General features: G+C 44.2%; 1 protein-coding gene across 1 annotated transcript in view; it reads left to right on the forward strand.

Annotated features, from left to right (window-relative positions):
* Positions 1-22124, forward strand: part of ASPSCR1 (ASPSCR1 tether for SLC2A4, UBX domain containing) — a 44503-nt gene extending 22379 nt beyond the window's left edge. Inside the window, exons 10-16 of the mRNA XM_066587969.1 lie at positions 4005-4071; positions 4164-4226; positions 8146-8198; positions 18441-18492; positions 21433-21502; positions 21576-21754; positions 21869-22124. Coding sequence (XP_066444066.1) covers positions 4005-4071; positions 4164-4226; positions 8146-8198; positions 18441-18492; positions 21433-21502; positions 21576-21754; positions 21869-21879 — 495 coding nt within the window. The 3' untranslated portion in view covers positions 21880-22124. The remainder of the gene's footprint in view (positions 1-4004; positions 4072-4163; positions 4227-8145; positions 8199-18440; positions 18493-21432; positions 21503-21575; positions 21755-21868) is intronic.
* The last annotated feature ends 774 nt before the right edge of the window (positions 22125-22898 follow it).

A 22898-nucleotide genomic window follows, 5' to 3' on the forward strand; every position in this document is an offset into this window, starting at 1 on the left:
CAATACAATTATCGTGTTTCTTCCCTTTAGCTGAGTCTCCTTCTTTACTGGCCTTTTAATAATTTGTGTATTATTTGCCAGTAACATGATCCAAAATTGTGAAACCAGCTTTATCAGGCAATATGAAAGTGTGACTGTAATCATCGGAGAATGAAGACTCCCAGTGCACAAAAATGCTTTGATCTGGATTTAATGGAACGTTTGTATTTACCTACTAAGCACTTTCCATAATTGAGGCCGTTCCTGATTATTCCTCAATGGATAAAGTTGAGAATTATCAGAAAAGGCTGTTTTAGGAGAGGGGTCGAGAGGTGGCTGTCTAATGACATGTTCAGTGTCCTCACATTCACTTCTACACGGAGGAGAGCTTTGTGATCATAGCCACGGTCATACTGAAGCATGTTCTATTATCTCTTCCTGCTCTTGGGACCCGTCTCTTTTAGCAAAAAGTTGTATTGTTCGTAGTACACCAATTCTGGAGCACCGTCTTTTAACTCTATGTTGTGCCGTTCTCCTGTTACTCCAACTAGAAATTCATGATGAAATTGACAACTGGGTGTTACCAGATGGGACCTCTGACCATGTCTAATCAGTGCAGACTGTGCAGAGACACCTCCTCCTACATCTGGTAACAACCAGTTGTCAATTTATTCATTAATTCATACATTTTTAAGAAACCTAACAGAGAAATGGAACACTATAGAGTTGTAAGAACCACTTAACCACTTTAGGGCCAAGCACAATAAATTTATGGCACTTGGTCCTGGGCTTTAATTCCGGACAATAGTAAAAATATGGAGTGGTGGTTAAGCTGTTGCTCCTGCAATCTAGCAGAAGCAGATTGGGTCCACAGCTGGTAGTCACAGCCAAGGACCCAGAGGAGAAGGCAGAAGTTTTTAACTGCTTCTGCCTTCCCTCTTGCATACTACATAGCACTCAATGAGCGCTGTGTAGTGAAGAGAGAAAGTGGAAGTGTTACTTCCGCTATTCAGCCTGGTGATCACGTGACCACTAGGTGTTCCCTGCCACAGCAGAGCTGCAGGGCCCTAGCAGACCAAGATCAGCTCTGTTAGTGATTATTGTCATTACAGGGGGATGACCGACTGACTGCAAGCAAAACATTCGCTATATGCACCCGATAATTCAAAACTATACAAATTATATATTTCAGAACATCTGAAGCACAATGAGGAACCCATTCCCATACTTTATTTTAGAGTACATATACTAATTTTAAAAATATATTGTACATTAAAAAAAACAACATTGTTTTAGCTTTATACCCCTAATAAAAGTAAAACAGAAGAAAAAAGTTAGTGAAAAAATATATTAAAAATGTCACGGAAAAAAAAACGCAGCAAAAATAATTTTGGTAGCTGAAGAAAAAAAATAGGGCAGTAAAGCCAACACACTATTTCTGATTTATAAACTATTGCTCCACATCTGCTCAGCTATACTGTTTCCCTCTTGTACCCTTTTCTATCCAAAAACGTAACTTTTTTTTTCTTTTTTTTTTTTACAGTAAGATTAGCAGGGATCTGTCATCTAGATTCATTCCTGTGAATCAGTGGTGACAACTAGCAATGCTGGTATTAAGGGCTCATGCCCATGAGCGTATGAGTAATACTCTGCGGGTCTCCGCACAGTGTTTTTACCCATTTTGCAACCATACGCAGAGACCACATATGGCTGCATATAGCACTGTGCGTAGCTGCGTATCTCACGCGCAGTGTGACTTTTTTTTTATTCCCCACCCTGTTTCACAGCGGGATGTGTATGAAAACGCTGTATTGCGTATGGATGGTTTTCCTACGTAGCCCATACAAGTGTACAGGGCTCAAGACTTTCATTAATTCCATTCACCGTGCAACACACAGGTAATACGCAGTGAAAACACGGCTGTGGACATGAGCCCTAACTCCGGCAGGGATTGTCCCTGGCTTTGACAGGGAGGGGATGTATTAATACATATATTAAAGGGGTATTCCAGAGACTAGGCAAATTTTGAAAACTTTCCATAGCATTTCCACTTATTGCCATTATTCCAAACACCAATCTAAATCCTCAAACTGAACTTCAGTATCTTTTTGCTGACCTGCGCCACCGCTGATTTCTGGCCAGGTAAAGACTTCCACATTATTTAAAATGGCAACCGAGGAGTTAAAAAACTACATTTCTCACAATGCCCCATTGCCAGTTACTGATGAGTGGGCTTTGACAACTGTACCAACTATGTCATCCTTGCAGTATTTGAAGGCACTGAGCATGCCTGACCAGTAATACAGTGGAGCCTACAGGACGTAACCATTGGATACCAATTGAGAACTAACTAAGGGGACACAGGCAAAGCCATATCTTTGCAACACGCTATAACAATTCATGTTATCACCTTATGAAGTATATAACTTTCACTTTGGATCACCAAAATACCCCTTTAAGTTACTGGGAGAAGGAATCTAGGAAAGCTGTGTGATGACCCAATTGGAAGCTGCGGCAATGACCACATTTGGCATCGCCCCGCTTCCAGAGAGCTGGAAATAACCAACAACAGCCAAAGAGGATATTTAACGATCTGACACCAGGGATGCACGCCACCATGAGAGGCTTAGTGTAGGAAGATCTTTTGATTTTTCAAGCAATTTCTCTTTAACCCTTTCCAATTCCATTTTGGATTCAGGGTTTCCTAAAAGGCTTTCTCTTTTTGCTGTTATACAACGGTGCCATCTGCTGGCCAAAGCCAGTGTGTGCGTCAGAGAGGCTCCGACAGCGAAGTGTCTGGCAATAGACGGTAAGAATACCCTGTCGGACGTCTTCTGACATTGGAGCTGTACAAGCTTCAATCAGAATGTGGGAAGACATCAGACAGTGGATTGGAAAGGCTTATGACATACCAGAGGTAATGGGATATGCTGTGCGCTGGAGAGGAGATCATTGTCCTGCATACCGCTAAACTAGACGAACGTCAATCATCCCTCATCTCCTCATATGGAAGATTGTGGTCATCTACAAGATGCTCAAGTGGTTGTATCATATCTATGACTGAATGCGGAGGGTGGGGAGTGCAATTATCTGCCACATTCTTAGGCTCTGTTCACATATTTTTTTTCACTGGGGATCCATACAGATATTTGAGAAGCCATTGCCTATAGACATATGGGGTAGCTATAGGCGGAACCACTGTGTTCCCGGCCTCCTACATAAACGTGTGCTTTGTCGGGTAAGGGTCCTTTTTAGATGAGCTGATTATGGTTTGAACGAGTGAGTGACGTCACCGCTCTCGGGCCGCCTGTTTGTACAGCAGGTGTATCGATGGCTCGTTCAGTCTCTCACATTCCCTGTATAAGTGACTGAGAAGATGGAACAGGCGCTGGGTAACCCGAATGATAAGAGAACGAGCCAACAATGGTTTTATGCCTGCAGAAGACCATCAAAAAGTGAAGGTTTATCGTCCGTCGTTGGTTAGTGTTTAGACCAAACGATTATTATTCACTCTCGCTACTTTAAGCGATTTTTGAACAGTAATCATTTTGTCTAAAAGACCCTTAATGCCCCTTTTACATAAGACGAGAATCTCATGATTGTGGTTTGCCCGAGTGAACAAGCTGGTTTATTGGCAAACCCTGCTGATGTTGGGAATCTGCATGCAATCATATGTATATTCCCAACATCGGCTGGGTTTACCAATGAATTCCAAATGTGTATGGCCATCAGAAAAAAGGGTTCCCACCATACACATGTATTGTATATGAAATGCCATATAAGAGTAATTGGTGGGATACGGACTGCAGATCCCAAGCACGTCGCTCATTTCCCATGTTCATTTCTCCTTGTGTGAATAAGGATGGCTGGGCTGTATAAGGTTCTGCCCCATTATAATTGGGATGCTATTGTATAAGCACTGCGGTCATTTCTAGACACTATAGGATGCTTCTCTGCAGCTGAATTGTGGCACCTGAGCTTGCAGGACCGGGCTTCTCACGACTGTTCTGCGGTTACTTTCACAGGTCGTCCTGCGAATCTTCTTCCCGGACCGCCATATCCTGCAGGGCTTCTTTCGTGTAACAGAAACAAGTAAGTTACTAGCTTTCTGTCATTTTATAGTTTTCTTTCTGCTCATCATTTTCACCCTTTACATACTGATTGATATTTACTTTCTTATGCAGTTGGTGCCATGCGGGAGTTTGTGTCGAAGCACCTGGAAGAACCGGAGATCCCATTCTACCTGTGTAGGTCAATGCCACCACACCTGCCCCTAATGCTCCTATGGCGTATGTCCACTCGGGACTTATTTTACGCAGTGGAAAACATTTAACTGCAAAATCTGCAGCCAAATCCACATCCAGATCTGCCGTGTAAACCACCCTATAGATTGTCAGGGGGGCATTCGGGGTGAAAATCTGCCGCACTAATTGATATGTTGTGGACTTGAAATCCGCACCACGGGTCAATTAACGCTGCAGATTTTTTCTGCAGTATGTAACATAGTATGTTGGGCTGAAAAAAGACAAATGTCCATTCAGTTCAGCCTGTTTCTGCATCCCCCCTCACCTCCCCATGTTGATCCAGAGGAAGGCAATGAGGCAGGAGCCAATTTACCCCATCCTGGAGGGAAGACGTTCCTTCCCGACTCCATAATGGTAGTCAGAATAATGTGGATGAGATTTCTTTAAGGGCAGACTCACACAAGCGTGTATTTACGTGCACAAAATGCAGAGAATAGAACGTATTGATTTAAATGGCTTCATCCTCATCATTCATTTTCGCACATGCATTTCACGCACTCAAAAGGAATGCAGCATGCTCTATTTTTGTATGCATTTGTGCACTAAATGCACAACTAATTAGGCTAAATAGCCATTTAAATCAGGAAAACGACTGTGTCCTATGCCCATGTGAGCGCAAAAAGTACAGTAATATGTGCTAAACGTGTGTAAGACCATGAGCGTTTTGGTGCGTACACTCATGTGAGGTCACCCTAAATCGCGTCCACTTTGCTGGTGCTGTGATCCGCACCACGTGCGAGCACACCCGTACTGTTTACTTGTGGGTGTTGTACTGACATTTTGCTGGGCTGGAGCCCTTTCACTTTGCTGCAGGTGATAGAAAATGTGGTTTCCACTTCTCCCCTTCTTACTGAAAGGTAAAGACTGTCAGAAGGACTATTAGGTTGGATGGTCACGAGGCTGAGATTTCTCATTCCCTTTCTCTGCGACAAGCAGATGGAAGTAGGACAGGCGTGCTTTCACTACAAGAAAGTAGAGGCGCTACCACAACACAAGGAATGTACAAGAAAACATTAGGAATATAAGAAAAAATGACGCTATAAATCCTTACGCCTGACATTTGGTAACCTAGAAAGGCTACAACTGCAACAATGTGGATTTCCAATAACCAATTAATTAATTTCTCTAATTAAAAAAATGGGTGTGGTATTTTGTATACCTTTTTTAAATAGCAACTGGTGCAGTGATCGGCTGATTTCTGTGAGCGCTGCTGCTCTTTCCCTCCGTAATATGACATTACCATCACGTCTGACCATAAAATGTATTACAAATGAATAGCCAACCATGTAATATATGAGGGTGAGTTAACTTTATCCGCACTCTGGCTGTAGAATTTATTTTAATCAACCTTCAGAAAAGGCAAATACATTATTTTTCTACCTAATCTCCCTGCTTTCCAATCCATTTTGTCAATCTGTCAACAAGGTTTCAGATTTGCTCATTAAAAAATGTTTTAGGCTGAGCCGCCAGTCACGAGTGCACCTCTGCCTTCACCTCTTCATCAGATGGGAATCTTCATCCTCTTAGGGCTTCTTTCAGGAGACCAAACAGGTGATAGTCTGATGGGTAAAGATCATAGGGTGGGACCCCTAAAGCGTAACCTTGATTGATTTATTTAATGATTAAAAGGTCCTATATTTGGGACCAACAGGAAAAGACCACAAACAATTATACTTCTCCAATTTAGGCTACAAGAAATGTCCAAAAATACACAATGGAACCGCCCAGAGCAAAGCAGTCCTGTGTATTTGGATTAGTATTAGAGTGATAAACATGTGTCAGTGTAAGTCACTATAGAGAGCGACCGGACCAATACCCATCAGTGATAGTTCTCTATCTATGATGCTGCGATGGAAATATGCCGGTTGCCACATAGAGTACTGATATTCGGGTAAAGTTGTGTATACTCTTAGCACAACGGCTGTTGTACACATAGCTCTGTTCTGTGAATCTATCGTCTTATATAACAAGTTCTACGCGTTTCGTCATGTCTGACTCATCAGGAACCAAAATTGGTTTCAGAAACAGAACTGGTCATGAGAAATGGACATCAAAAATGGCTCAATATAGCCAATGAGATGCCCACACGGGGCGAACCTTTGCTGCGCTGTACTATGGCTAGCTATCTAGGTATTGGTGGGGTTAATCTCTGATAGTTGCCCCAGGTGCTGAAATGGCTACCAACCTAACCTGTATGGGTAAAGATCAGGATTAGGGAGGATGCTTTAACACCTCAAAATGATGTTTTTGCAGAGTGCTGACAGTGGGGGCAGCGGTGTGCGGACGTGCATCGTCATGCAGTAACACAAGACCCTTGAATAGCAGTCCTCTGCGTTTCATTGGAATTTCATGATTCAGCACTTCAGTGAGCATCTCCCTATAACGAGCACTGTTGATTGTTGAACCTTTTTCCTGACAATGTTCAAATACTGACCCTAGAGAATCCCAGCGTCCAGCTCCTTCTCCACGGCTGACACACCTCTTTGTGACAAAACCATTTCTCTTAAGGTTAAATGCACACAGGTAGAAATTCCGCGGCAGGATTTCCTGCAGAATTTCCACCCGTGTTCACTGCCATAGGAATGCATTAAATATAATGCAATCCTATGCAGACAGCCGCGATATTACCGCGTGAAAACACGCACGGTAAACAGATCGCGGCATGTCCTATTTCTGTATGAGCCTCACAGAGGCCCGCACAGAAACGTCACGGCTGACGCACCAGCTCTGATCTGCGCATATGCCGGCTGGGCGTAGCCGGCACATAGCAGAGAGGAGGAGACGCCGTGAGGAGGTGAGCCACGAGGGTAACTCCAGGGGCACGGCTCACATCCCGCTGCGAGAATTCTATTCTGCATGAGGCCTTACTGTGTACAAAATTCTTGATAGGTATCGGCACCCGACACACCCACAAACAACAAAAACCAAATCCCTGCATGTTGCTCTTCTTCATGCAAATCACAAGGGGGCAGCCATTTTTTTTCTTGTACTGCAGTCACAAATTGATTGACATAACACGTTTAAACCTGCACAGCATTGACTGGAGAGACAGCAACCTACAGGGTGGCCAACAGAAGTTTTAATATAACTGGAGTGCGGATAATTTTTGACTCCCCCTTGTATGTACAGCTTAAGTTCACCAGAGTATAAGCCACTCTTTATGAGCAGTTCATGTCTCTGCTTCTCACTTCAATGGGAGAGAGCTGCAATGCCAAGCTGGACCACTGCCCTACAGACGGCACTTTGACAGTTCCTGCATTTTTTCTTTGTTTCACTTGCATTTGTGCAGGAATAGCAGCCTACACTTTCGTCATGCACTCTAGTCACCCATCTGTCCCAGGGACTTAAAAAGACTATATAGCCTAGTATTCTGCTTTCCTTGAATACATTGAGGCACAAAGAGAGTTGTCTGTTAGAGCTAAGAACCTATCCAAAAGCAATGGTCGCCCGGACGTGGCAGATGGGCCCACAGATTTTGATCAAAATATGAGCTAAGGTCCTGGTCCTGAGCAACGGACCCTCGACAATCTGCTATTGATGACATGCCCTGAGGATAGGTCACCATTAGTTTTGCTCCTGGAAAACCCCTTTAATGCACTTACAATGGATGTAGAGAAAAGGGCATAAAAAACAGAGACCTAATTACATTTTACTATTACTTTTGTAAGCCCTAGTATTGTGAATTAAATACACCTGCTAAGGTAGGGAACTTCATGTTCCTGTTCTTGGCCTGAAGTGACCTCAGATGGTTACAGATTCCTTCATACTACAACTGGAGCAGCCTTATTGCTTATAAAGATGTATGATTGTGTCAGACTCCTGTGTTGGATTATTGTAACATCTTGTATGGTTTTCGTTGCAGTTATTACTCCTCCAAGAACTGAGTTGAAGGATGACACCCTTACCCTTTTCCAGGTGAATGAGAATTCACATATTACTGAAATGTTACTACGTCTAGCTGGCTGTGCTTTTATGTCTTCATTCAAAAACTATTTGACTGATTACTAGAGATGAGTGAGTAGTGCCTTATTCGAGTACCTGCCCGCTCGTCTCTAAAGATTCGGCTGCTGGTGGGGGGCGGGGGAGAGCGGGGAGGAACAGAGGGGAGATTTCTCTCTCACTCCCCCCCCCCCCCCCCCCCCCGCTCCCCCCTGCTCACTCCTGCAACTCACCCCTCTTCCCCGCCGGCAGCCGAATCTTAAGAGACGAGCGGGCAGGTACTCGAATAAGGCACTACTCGCTCAAGTAGTTTGCCTTAGCGAGTACGCTCGCTCATCTCTACTGATTACATAGGTGACCAAACGAGAAGAGACCTAATCTGTCATCACCGCAGGCCAGATAAATCCATGCTTGCAGTCTATATGTATAGTTTTAATATATATGGTCTATCTCAGAAAATCCTATAATGAACCATTAGATTTTTAGATCATTATCAGGTGTGGGAGATATGTGAAAATATAACTTGTATGGAACGTAGATCCAGTGACTAGGGGCTACAATGTGAGGAATGTGAATGCCATCAGTATGGAGTGTAATTGACTATGAAATATATAGGTAGTCATTAGTGTGAAGTGTAAAGGTATCTGGAGTAGGGAAAGTTACTAATAGGGTGCATTTACACGGGTCAGTGCCATATCGGTCTGAGAATCTTGGACCGATCTCGTATCCACAAAGCCCCGATTTTCCGTGTGTGCAATGCATTTTGCAAGAAAAGTGCATTGCACCTCTCCACTTGTGATTTTTAACGCCTATTAAAATGGCATGTTACTCCAACAGTATACAAAGAAAATTGTATTGCATGAAAATGACACATGTGATGCGTTACTTTTTTTTTTTGTTTTTGTTTTTGCTCTCATAAGAAAAAATAGGTTATTCTTAAATAGAATTGCCCAAAGATAGCACTGCTGCAGGAGAAAAATCATACAGGTGAATAGAACCACTTGAAATATGTTTGCAGCGTACATTTAGTGTGAGCGCCAGGAAAATTTCCAGCATATACATGAACCGTTTCCCGATGGCGATCTTTTTGGTTTCCTTCTATATTTCGGATAGCAAGATGCACATTTTAGCAAAAAAAATCCAGTTAAAAAGTCCCTGCATCTTATAGTCCGAAGCCGGGCAGTACCAGACCCCCTGCCAGCGCCAAAAAAAGCACTCCTAATCATGTATTTATCCCACCGCCTCTTCAAGACTGGAGCACTGTCACCTGAGAAAAGTAAGGTACAGTCATGAACTTCACAACATTATACCCAACCATTCTGCACCGAGTAGAGTCAGGATGGGACCCTGATTAGTCCATCCTGTTTGTAGGCGGCGGCGGTATTCTATTCCTATGTGCAATGATGTCCCAAGGCTGCACTTTTCAAACAAAGGTACAGCCGCCGTCCCGGAGTGACACGTTTTTACGGGTTCTCATAGAATGTAAGATGGAACGTACTCCAGATCAGCATGTTCCGTGCGTCGTGACGTGCCAGATCACATGACAACTACGCCACTGCCTGTATGGGACATCAGGAATTAGAAAAAGGTGCTCCATGATGCATAGAAGCTGATGATGAAGAATTGTGGAGGAAAAAGAATATTAGTACTTGGGTGAGTATTGTGTGAGCACCATACCAAAAGCACATCTGTCAGCAACAGCCTCCACTGGACGGACTGGCAGATGTGCGGAAGACCGAGCTGTGAAGACTAGGGAATCGTCAGCACGCTGGACAGAAATTAAGGCAGCAGAAGAGGAAGGAAGCTGTATTCTGGGCAACGCGTTTCAGTGCTAGAATGGCCTCTTCATCTGGTCTTCTTACCAGATCATGTCATCCGCTCCTTCAAGCGATAAATCGGCTTGTTTAAAAGGACCTTTCGTGTGAAAGAATTTGGCATGTCCATTCACCTTTATTCTGGATTGAATAGCGTAGTTGACTTTGCTGTACTATGGAAAGGTATTCGGTCTAAAAGAACATATACTAAGTGGTGTACTTTTTTTTTTTGGTAGGCTATGGGCAACTTATGCCATTGTATTCCTATAGTGCCATGTGTCAGAAGTATACCTCAGGAGATCCTGAGGAAGTATACCTCCAACATACATTGCAAACCCATTATGAATACACCTTTACAAGGCTATAAAACATAAGTATTCATATCAATCGCCAAACCATGAGCAGTGAAATGTTATGTCAGAGTAGCCGATAATGATCCTGCATGGCAGCTAATAAGATAGTATATTGCTGCTTTATGCTGCATGCAAGGTCTTTCCTGTGCATCCCACACAAGACCCCACTGGCCATTCTATATGTGATCAGTTTGCTGTGTGGGTCTTCCCATCCTCCTCTACAGTAGTAACCTGAGCCCCCTGCTTGTGTGCTCAGCCTAGAGTAGGTTCCTGGGAGGAGAAGGGGCTCTGAGCTCTTGGCAGCTTGTGAAGGGGTCTTTCTTCTCTGTAACGTTCCGGCAGCGGAGCCTCTCCTGCCTCAGACTTTCATCTTGCTGGCAGCCCTGTTATTCTTGGCTGGCTTTCCATGACTGCTGTTCCTAATAGAGGCGCTTCCACTGAACCTTAAACTACTCAATAAAAGTGTCACCGGTGGAGGGAGGTCCTTCCCCAGGGCTCAGAGGGCAATAAGACACATCCTGTCTGATGAGGATTGTGTATGTTGGGGGAAGACGGTACTTGGATCTTAAGGAGGACCACTGATGTGTATAGTAGTAACACGTGCTCTATAGGTTTCATGTGGAAAAGCTATCAGCCTTTTAAACCTATTCTAATCAGAGGGAAAGCGTTGTATAGATTTCCTCTATAACTCTCTTAAGCGTAAATCAACTTAATACCTTTATTTTATTGCACCCATCATATTTTTGCATTGTGTAGATCAAGGCTTTTCAATCTTTTTTCCACTCCAGCCTCCCCAGACGATCCATGGTGATGCTGGGTCTCGCCGATGAAGATATACAACCGTGCCACACTCGTATTACTCTCAGCAGCGTCAACTAAATCCCATCATGCATCCCACATAATGCCCACCAAATACTACAGTGAGGTACAACATACCTCTCCATCAGTGCCAAACAAGCATCATGTTGTAGCACAACATACCAGCTCAGCAGTGGTGGACTCAAGTGCCCCGTAATATAACTTGCTGCGTGGACAGGTGGTGCTTGAGATTACACAAGAGAGGGACAATTCGAGGTCCTTATACTTATGGGCCACTTCACTTTTGAATTCTTGTTACCCAGGAGAGAATAGAAACAGATGCCCAGCCCGTAGTACAGAACCGCACCTCTGCCCACTCTGGTCATCCAACTGCCCCATGTTGTCAAGTCCGATGGCTTGCTCAGTCCCATGCCACAGCCCACCACCCCTCTCACACTTATATTTCTGCACTTCCCCGTTTCTGCTCCAAGAGTATCATTTGGATATGCAATAACAGCTGTTAGGAGTGCTGGTATGCAATGGAAACGTACAAAGGGACTGCTATGTGGCACCCTACATTCTAAGGATCTGTGGAGGTCCTACAGATCGGACTTTTACCAATTGCTAAGTTTTTACACCACTTAGTGATAATGAGCCTTTTCAGACCTTGTTACTGCGTCTGTCCAGGAACCCCGTCAGGGTTACCATTTCAAATCCTGAAAATTGCACCCCTAGAAGGGACCTGAATGGAACCTATCTTGGATATCATTGAATACTGCTCAAATGGAGACAGTCTTTGTTTCGGAAGGCTTCCATTTAGCTCTAACATGCCGGAAATAAACGCATACCTCCCGAAACAGAAACCCATTGTCTCCATTTCAGCACTTTTCAATAATGGCCAAGATAGGTTCCGTCCAGGTCCTTTCCACGGGTGCCATTTTTAGGGTTTTAAAAAGGAAATTGATGGGACACCTAGACGGATACATATTAAGGTCTGAACAGAGCCTCACTGTACTGGGAAAACCCTTTTAAAGCAACTCTTTGGAATGATGGCATGGGCACATTTATTTGGTTGTGGGGTCCACTATATATATGGAGTTTCCTTTCATTTATTTTTAGCAGGTCCCCAGTGTCTCGCTTATACAATCTCTCCGTGTCCCTCCTGCATCAGAGCCGCAGGATGTTTTTGCCAAATACTAGTAGTAGTTTTTGGGGGTTTTGCTATAATTTTAAAATAATTTGGGTCTTCTCAAGGTTGCACTCAGATTCCCCCAGACAGTCGCAGACCCCGTAATTATAGCGTACTTGCTCTGGTTCCTCTCCCTTGTTCGTTGGTGGTTTCTTCCCCTCTGAAGCTTTTGATCTGCTCCCTGTGAAGATATCGCTCAACCCTTTAACGTCATTTCAAAAGCTCGCTAGGCCTTTCAGATTGTCCTATGTGTCTCTAAATGTTTGGATTCTGCCCGTCATCCCCGCTCGCCCTTTGAAGTGCTCTTGGTTCCATTGATCTTCAAACATCAAACTAAACAGACCTGTGGCACTTTAATCAGCTACCATCCTGGGATGGAAGGAATGCTTCACATGCCACCAGCTTTCCCTGCTCGGGGACACTTGATTGTTATGTTCTTCTCGAAGAGTGGAGCTGTTTATGTCTGAAGAACCAAACATAGATTTGGTGACAGATGTACGGATTACCTCCTCTCTGTTCTCCCCGTCTCGGCCACTTTTTTTTTTTTCCTTTTTCCCCCTCCACTATTTATCTTTATACTTTTTTTTTGTTCCCTGTATGACTTTATTCTTTGTGTATCTGTGGCTCAGTGTCGCCGAGCCCTGTTGTCTTTGTGTTCCTATTGCTGGGTGTATGTGCGGCCTGTTCCTCCCTGCTATGAATTCTCTGTGACCCTCAGGGCCTTTTTCCTCACGAGGCTTTGAAGTGTTTGCCCAGAGATTGACTGACAAGGAAGTTTTAGTGGCGGCACCAGGGGGAATGGACAAAAAAAAAGGGACGCGCTTTGAACTAAAGATCTTTCAGTTGGGAGATGCTGGCTTTAGTTATCTCCTTCACTATGTTAATTATTCACCACGATAATTGGGGGGGAAGAGTAAAGAGAGAGAGGAGGTTATTAAAAAATTCCAGCACTAACACGCTACACAAACCTCATTTTCCAGTCTCCCGAGTGCATAAAAGAAATGTTGTGTTTAAAGGGGGCTAGTGTGTTTCAAGGGGGAGCGAGGGGCCCTTTCTAAGCTGTCCTTTCTCTAAATAGTGAAATCCCTACAGATGAAACATCAAAGCGTTGGCGAGTGTTCTCTCTCTGAGTTTTGACCATGTCTGGTACTCTGTAATTAAAGTTTACGGAAAGCTGTCTTTGTTTTCCGATGGCATGCAACCTTACACAATACAGATTGAAAAGGAAATGTTAAAAAGCCCCATACTATGTCCTGCCGCTATCTTGTTTCATGTGCCGCTCCCATCTGACCTGATATCGCGGGCAGCACTCCGAAGAGAAGTCCGGACCGCTAGGTCACATCTCCTGTCATACAATGATCAGCAAACGGTTTGAGAGGGGAAGCATATGCTCGATTCCTCGAGAATGGCATAGGCTTGGCTCGATGCTTCTGATGATCTCAATATTGGTAGTCATAGACGTCGAATGTATGGATGTGCACTGATGCTCCATTTGTATCCTTTCGAGATTGGCGGTATCATGGTAGAATGATATATCATCACCTGTTAAAGAGACGTCCAGGCAATGGGCCTCTAGGAGAAATAAAATAGGCATGTGTATGCATAGACCTCAGATGATCGTGAGAGAGGCTAGCTATGACCCCATTCTTGTATCACAACATTGTGGTTGTTCACCTAAGGAAGGGGAAAGGAGAGTAGAGTTAGCTGGAGATGTAGACTTTTTCGAGACGGACCATCTAGTTCAACTTTCTGGTCAGGTTTCTGAAACAAGCCAATGGGTCATTCCCTAAAGTGATGGCTTATTGCTAAGATATACCATGACTTTATCATTGGCTTTCAAACTACAGGGATCCCCACAATCCTGAGATTAAGGGACCGTAGCCTCCCCTTCCCCAGCGGTACTCCTGGTCTCGTGGTTTTCTAAATCGCTGCTTGCTGTCTAGGACGTGACAGACACACAGAGGTAGACTGTCTTGCAACAAGCCGTTCGTTCATCTGTGTGGGAGTAAACAATGAAGGCTTCCAGTGCATAATAGCAAACGGAGACCTAGGAAATACATTGCACAAATGTATAACTTTTCATAATGCAAAGTAATTATTAGCTGAATACAGAATACCCCTTTCATTTATAAATCTGCAACATTTTTGTTTGCTGGTTAATGGAGTCATGTAGCCCAGGGCTTATACAAAGGGGCAGGTGAATCCAAGTATGCGGCCGGGCTGTGACAGCTGTGTACATACAATAGGGTCATGACTGCAGCCTTTTAAATATAATGTAATTATACTAATGTGATGCCCAACAACATAAACGTAGTAACATAGTATGTAAGGCCAAAAAAAGACATATGTCCACTCAGTTCAGCCTGTTTATCCTCCTATGTTGATCCAGAGGAAGACAGAAAAAAAACAATGAGATAGAAGCCAATTTTCCTCATTTAAAGAAAAATTTTCCTTCCTGGCTCCAATCTGGCGATCGGAATAATCCCAGAATCACTGAACTTCCTGAAGTAATTAATGATTATAATATTGTATTGCTCAAGAAAGGCGTCCAGGACCCTCTTGTATTCTTTTATCGAGTCCACCCTCACCACATCCTCAGGCAGAGGGTTCCATGGTCTACTGCTCTTACAGTAAAGAACCCCTTCTATGTTAGTATAGAAACCTTCTTTCCCCTAGACATAAAGGATCCCCCCCTTGTTACAGCCACAGTCCTGGGTATTAATAGATAATGGGAGAGATCCTTGTATTGTCCCCTGATATATTTATACATAGTTATTAGGTCGCCCTTCAGCCGTCTTTTTTTCTATGCAAAATAATCCCAATTTTGATGACCTCTCTGTGATTGTAGTCCGCTAATTCCATTTACTACTCTAGGAGCCAACCTTTTTAGTAAAGTAGTACATTTTTCTGTGAACCTGACAGATCCCTGCACATCTCTGTTTTAGTAAATACCCAGATTTCCTACAATGATCTTGGAGAATAAATTGACATCTAGGTGGTACCAATTGGGGAGAGTCTATATATCACATCGTCCAGTCACTGCTAATACTGCCAGATTGTTTATGGACAAGTGCTTCTACACCCAGAGGTCAATGTATTCAAGAACTAGTTAGGCCGCCTGCACACGGGCGGAAATCCCACGGCGGGATTTCCGCCGCTCAAAGCCTGCATAGGATTGCGTTAACAAACGCAATCCTATGCAGACGGCCGCAGTTTGGCCGCGCGAAATATCGCGCGGCAAACAAACCGAGGCATGTCCTATTTCTGTGCGGGGCTCGCAGAGCCCCGCACAGAAACGTTACTCACCCGGCCGCCGACTCCGGGCTGCGCATGCGCCGGCACATGAAAGAGTCGGGCCGCCGGGCGCGGTTGAGTACGCGCTAGTCACTGCAGGTGCTCGGGTCGGGTCCCGTGACGAGAATCCTCGCCACTGGATCCGACCTGCTTGTCTGCAGGCGGCCTTATTAGTATAGTTTATAGTACCAGGGTTTCTGGTGGTGCAATGCACCACTTACTAATGTGATATATAGTGAATGGGATTGGAGTTGGTCAAAATATTTCCATGCAAATAGTAATCTATTGACATTATTTTCATTTTGCTGAACAGTGCAAACACCTATGAATAAGAAAGTGTCAGTAAATTTACTAAAGAGCAATACCGATTCTGCAACATTTATACCTGTGAACATTGCGAAGGGATACAACCAGGGATACAATCTGGTGATGCGATGCGCCACTTACTGATATACACTGTAAGGAATTGGAGTTGGCACAAATATTTCTGTGTAAATAGTAAGCTGTTGGCTTTATTTACAATTTTTCAGACCATTGCAAACAGTGATTTACGAACTTCAGCAGCTCGCTGAGGAGACATGTTGGCTTGTTGCTTTTGCATGTGAGCTGCATGTGTTTTACGAATTTGTGGCTTGTCAAGGTGTTATGTAAGCTGCATCAGCTTCACGCCAGCATTGAACCCTCTGTGGTGACATGTTTGCACTACAGCGATGGTTAGTTTCAACACTGGACAACAGTTGACAATTAGATGAAGGCTGGACTGGTTGGCGGCATTAGCACTTGAGCTGACATGATATCACATTTAGGGGATGTGAAGACAGTGGTGAAGGACTATGCCTCAATGTTGTTGGTCAGTATGCACCGCTAGCTATGTATGTATTTGTAATTTGTGAGGTGTCATTTATTGGACTCTCCACACAGGTGTGCAGAAGTCTGACAACCAGGTACAAACTGGCAGACTGAGTACTGGTGTATCCATAGCAACTGAGGCTGCGGGGGATGTAGTGCACAAAGATGAATGATCTGTGATGACTAGAGATGAGCGAACGTACTCGGATAAGCACTACTCGTCCGAGTAATGTGCTTTATCCGAGTACCGCTGTGCTCGTCTTGAAAGATTCGGGGAGCGCCGCTGCTGACAGGTGAGTTGCGGCGGGGAGCAGGGGAGAGCGGACGGGAGAGAAGGAGAGAAAGATCTCCTCCCCGCTCTCCCCTGCAGCTCCCCGAATCTTTCAAGACGAGCACAGCGATACTCGGATAAAGCACATTACTCGGACGAGTAGTGCTTATCCGAGTACGTTCGCTCATCTCTAGTGATGACGTTATACTCATGTGATCAGGCTCTGCTGGTTTAGGACCAGCGATGATGTCACCATCATGTGATCAGGGGCAGAGCTCAGAGACCATGTGACTGATCACATGACGGTGACATCATCACAGGTCCTGTCAGCACACAGCTGCTGTCCGGCTCATGTATTATTAAATTCCACACCACCTCTGCTCCATTCGCAACCTGATTGGTTGTTTGGGTTAACTGATTCACAGTAATTGGTTATTTGCGTTGGCTGATTCACGGTGATTGGTTATTTGCGTTGGCTGATTTACGGTGATTGGTTATTTGCGTTGGCTGATTTACGGTGATTGGTTATTTGTGTTGGCTGATTCACGGTGATTGGTTGTTTGGGTTGGCTGATTCACGGTGATTGGTTGTTTGAGTTGGCTCGAGCAGAGGGGGTGGGTAATATAAAAATGTGTCCGGCTCTGCAGATTTTTAATAACATAAAGGACCTGTGATGACGTTACAGTCATGCGATCAGGAGGCGGAGCTCAGTGACTATGTGACTGATCACATGACGGTTACATTATCACAGGTCCTCTCAGCACACAGCTGCTGTGTTTTATATATGCTTTAGGACCTGCGATGTCACGGTCATGTGATCAGGGGGCGGAGCATGTGAAGCACACACACTCACGGAAAAGTGGTAGTTAGCACTTTGATTTTTAGTAGGAATAACAGAGGAATAGCACAGTGCAAAAAGTGGTCTTGAACCCTTCTGGATTGTTCCTGTTTTGTTATTTTGTAGTATAATTCACCTAATCAGAATGAAGTACATCGGAGTCTCACCTGATTTGGCCGCATAGAGTAGGCAAACTGGATATGTCTCCTAATGATCATCAACCCTCAGTCTCTCTATGGCTAATGACACACACCTGTACAACAGGTCAGTCTCTCTATGGCTAATGACACACACCTCTACAACATGTCAGTCTCTCTATGGCTAATGACACACACCTCTACAACATGTCAGTCTCTCTATGGCTAATGACACACACCTCTACAACATGTCAGTCTCTCTATGGCTAATGACACACACCTGTACAACAGGTCAGTCTCTCTATGGCTAATGACACACACCTGTACAACATGTCAGTCTCTCTATGGCTAATGACACACACCTGTACAGGTCAGTCTCTCTATGGCTAATGACACACACCTGTACAGGTCAGTCTCTCTATGGCTAATGACACACACCTGTACAACAGGTCAGTCTCTCTATGGCTAATGACACACACCTGTACAACAGGTCAGGCTCTCTATGGCTAATGACACACACCTGTACAACATGTCGGATGTATTTGGAGTACAGAACTGCATTGTTATATTTGCTGAGTGGCTTCCTTAGATTATTTGGTAAGCTAGATGAATATCCATTCTCCATCCAGTATTTTAATAAAGGGATGTATCTTTGTTGTATTCTCTCATCCTCAGGCCCAGCTTTTTCCTGCCGCTGTTGTTCATTTTGGGTCATCTGAACAGAGAGGTAAGGTCTCAAGGCCGGCTGATTCGATCTGCCATGAATGATGTATTGTTGGAGTGCGCGGTGTTTGTCTGTAATGGTAGCTATGAAGAATATATAATCACCAGCTAGTATACCCGGCGTCGCCCGGGTTTCCATTCCTACAGCACATTGCAGGAGGCTCCGTCTTAAATTACTTGCCGTGACGTTAGCTACATATTTTGTCCGTTTGTCCAATAATAACATTCGGATGTTGATTGTAGCCCTTGGAGGATCGCATTGAAAACCTTCCATCAGCACATTGGAACGCTTTGCTGCCTTTGATGTTATAGCTCTTTCCTAAGGGTCCGTTTATACCAAACGGTTATCGCTTGAAAGAGCGGACGAGATCGCTCAGAGGTCGCTCAGGCAGATACATCGTTGGCTCGTTCAAACGAGAAATTGTTCATTCGTTCACATTCGCTGTATAAGTGACTGAGAGGGGCTGGACCATCGGTATTTAAACTGAACGATTAGTGAACGAGCGATCGATGATTTTTATGCCTGCGTACAATGAACGCCAAATAGAAAGCAAATGATAATCGTCTAGTCTAAATGCATGCCAATGACCGAACGATAATCACTCACTTTTGCTCATTTGAATGATAATCGGTCCATCTGAAAGGGCCTTAAGTCGTTGGTCAGGTGGTTCACTTGACTCACTTGCAGTAATTTTGCTTTCAGCTGGGCTTCCATTTTTTTAAGGCATTCCAGATCCATCACATGTCCAAATCATTCGTCAGGCTGAGTCACAAAGTATCTTATCTTACCATAGATTACACAACAGGCCTCATTTATTGAAAGTATGTAAAAAACTATGTTTGTTGTACATGGCAACCAATCATCATTCCCCATGCTGCTCTAGTAAAATGAAAGCTGTGCTGTGATTGGTTGTTATGAGCAGCAAACTGTTGAACACCCATCCCCAAGTATTTCAAGTTGGATCATAAAGAGGACGTGCACTAAGTTTAGTTGCCATGCCTCACGGCATGTACAGTAGCAGCCTAGGGGGAACAAACACATATACAAACATTATATATATATATATATTAGCAAGGAGGGGGTTCACTTGCCTCAGGATCGCTGACCTCTCGTACCAGAAATGGCGCACCACACAGGAAAACACGGCTCAGGAATAGCGCATCTCTTTGTCTGGCTCCTGCCAGCGTTTATTTTACAGCACATCACACAATGTCCATAATGTCAGTAAGCACCCCAACTTGGGTGGGAGTCCAGGGGCGTCATCCCTGTCGGACTCTTGCCTTTTCAGGCCACCAGCCTGCAGCACCTTCCTATGCTGCGCTGGTCCTCTCTCTCTCCCTTGTCTTTGGCAGGAACTGGCTTTTATCTGGTTCCTGCTCCACCCTTTGGTTAACCCTCGCACCAGAAGTCCTGTCTCTGGCCCTCTACAGGCCCTTCTGTGTACTGCACTACTACAATATATTAGCTACTCTTTGACCTACTTTTTAACATGTAGCCATATCCTCAACAACATTGACGGTGTAGAGTAGTAAACCTAGTTTCTCACAAGGTTAACATACTCTTGTTTCTCGACTTCGGCTGTGATGATGTGGGACGTTGCTATCTTTTTGCTCCTTGCATTATATTACTACTTCTATCACTTAAAGCCTACCCTTACTACTATAACACCCAAGTGAACAGGTCATTGCTGACTTAAAGTCCCCTCTGGAAAAACCCTCTGATGCTTTCATACTGCCTCACACACAACTCCAGTCCGCTCTTGCCATCATATCCCATACAAGAGTGACCTAATGGGCACATGGCTGGCTTCCACAAGACCGTACCGGATATTTCTTGCTATTGGAAACATCCCGGTGATCTGATTTGCTACAGGTAGTATTGTATCCGGCTGCAAAGTACATATACATACATGAAGCTGGCCATGGATATAAAGAACCACAAATGTAAAAACCTAGAAACGCTTATATCCCTAGTTGAAAGAAGCTACCAAGAACCACTGCACTCACCGAGTGGCTCTCGAAATCCAAGTCGGGGTGCACTGCATGCTGCTCAGCACAGCCGCTACTTCGTAGAAAGCCATTATATGGAGTTATATGTTGGAAGGATCTCCTGCCGTATACCTTCTATGGATGGCAATGTATAGGCTGCTCTTGCCCATAGTTTATACTTGTCTATAGAGCAAAAGGTATGCAGTCATATACTAACCATTCCCACACAGAGACTGCAGCTAATACTGTTTTACTGTCTCGCAGCTACTGGAATTACATCTACACTGCTCAGTCTCTAGCATGTCTTCTCTCTATCTATCTATATCATGATAGAGAGGATGAGGTGTACATGGAAGAGATCATAACCGCTAGTCTACAGCTAATATTTCAGGGAAAACTGAGCATTAGAGATGGAGCCTGCAGAGGGGGAAACAGGTGATAGATGCAAGACTCAAGTCATATAATGGGCAGAGGGTGTTATTCCTCTTGTACACACACATTTATTCTGAAACGGCATCTGATAGCTTAGGTATGCTTTAATAGGAATGTAGAACACCATGGATTGGCAGGCAGACAACCTTGTTAATTTCTGATGAATGGCTTTAATTTTTGCTTTAACAGTTCATGCATCTCTGCAACTATTTTTTATAGTGCAACTTAAATTAAAATGAACCAACCTGGTATTTAATCTTGATTTAAAGGGGTTTTCTAGGAAAAACTGTTAGGAATGGGGGAAGACTCTCAAGACACAGCCTACAGTGCAGTGGCCCAGCGTGGTAGTGCAGTGCTCTTCCATTGAAGGGAACGGAAGAGCACTGCACTACCAAACTGTGCTATACATGGTGCTTAGAGAGTTCCAGCTCTCGGACTACCCCTTGTAAACGTATGTTTATCTAGATCTACAAATACATAATGGATATATTTTAATGTCTACATACTTCCCCCCACTTTACAGAACATTACCTGCAGCAAAACTTGGTCAATGAATCAATGTCTCCTTCCCAAGCTGACATCTTAGTTGCCAGGTAACAAGAGTCCCTAAATTAAAATGGTACGGCACAATGTGTTGCTGTTCACTAATCCCTTTCTACCTTGCAGGGCCATGCCACGTGTCCACGCCATGTCTACAGCACCTGTGATAGAGGACCATCTGGAGGGCAACTCCATGGCAGCTCACAGAGCACCAGAGGATTATGAAGAACAGTACGGGGTTCCTGAGTCTCATCAACAAGTTCAAAGCGATCCCAGCAAAGTACCCAAGTGGCTAAAACTACCAGGTACTAAGTGCACATGGCGGAGCCACACATGGCCTGAATTTAGACTAAAGACCGCTCCTACAGATGTAAATTCTGCATCCACATGCTAATCACTGATGCTTCTTCTTTGCCCAGGAAAGAAGTGAGCGAGGTTGCTCCTTCAAGGAGTCTGCGTTACGCACTTCGATGTCGGCTTACCAGTGACCAGATTCTTTCTGCGGGTGAACGTGTTCTGGATTGCGGATTAACGATATGACCTTGCAAGTTGTTATGGCTGAACTTTATGAACAGATGTGAATTGTGCCACATGCGTTTCATGTATTGCTTCAGCGGTGATGAAGTACGCACAAGGAAAGTTGTTTGCATCATTAAACTAATTCAATTAAAACTTTTTTTTTTTTCTTTGCTACGCCCTTTTTTTTTTTCCTTTATTTTTATGTTCCACACAACCTTAACCTTTTGCTAACAACATCCAGTGGCGTGAATCCGGCGCGTTTGACATTAGGTATGGCATGGAGACTCTTGTCTAGATTAATGGTAATGTTCTCTTAAGTGGAAAAAATAACTTTTAATGGATGAACATGTCCTTTTGGAAGTTGTTTTCTAACTGCCTTGGATAATGATCCAAAATGATGCCTCCGACGGCACAACACGGCCTTGTGTTAACGATGCAGGACACTACTTAAAATGTCCAACTGTCTTTGAAGTCAGCTACTTGGCTCTGATCTCTTTCCACTTCACCATATTGACTTTGCTAATTACTCATCCTCCAACAACAAGGAACCCAGGCTGAAAAGGTCCTTTTTACCTAGAGTTTGTCTGCACTCCCCGTTTCCTCCACCCGTTGCTTTCCTTGGCTGGTGCCTTTCCTGGGTTGAAATTGTCCTTTGTTGGCATGGCTTCCTCGGTGAGGTTGCGTCTGAGCCACACATGAGATGCCGGAGCTGATAAAAGGGACAATCCTTGGCACTGCCAACCAGCAGGGAATAAAATGCACTCAGTGTTCCTCATAATCTTTTGCGTCAACCTCTTTCTACAACTAAACAATTTTCTTTCCTCTGATGCAGCGTGGAAAACAGACCTGCATCTATAACGACCCTCCTGGTCTTTGTGTTTATGTGCTAGAAGGTCGTTAATCGCGACTGCTCTGACACTCCGATGCATC

Source organism: Eleutherodactylus coqui, chromosome 13 (assembly GCF_035609145.1).
Source record: "Eleutherodactylus coqui strain aEleCoq1 chromosome 13, aEleCoq1.hap1, whole genome shotgun sequence".
In the NCBI taxonomy this organism is placed as follows: domain Eukaryota; kingdom Metazoa; phylum Chordata; class Amphibia; order Anura; family Eleutherodactylidae; genus Eleutherodactylus; species Eleutherodactylus coqui.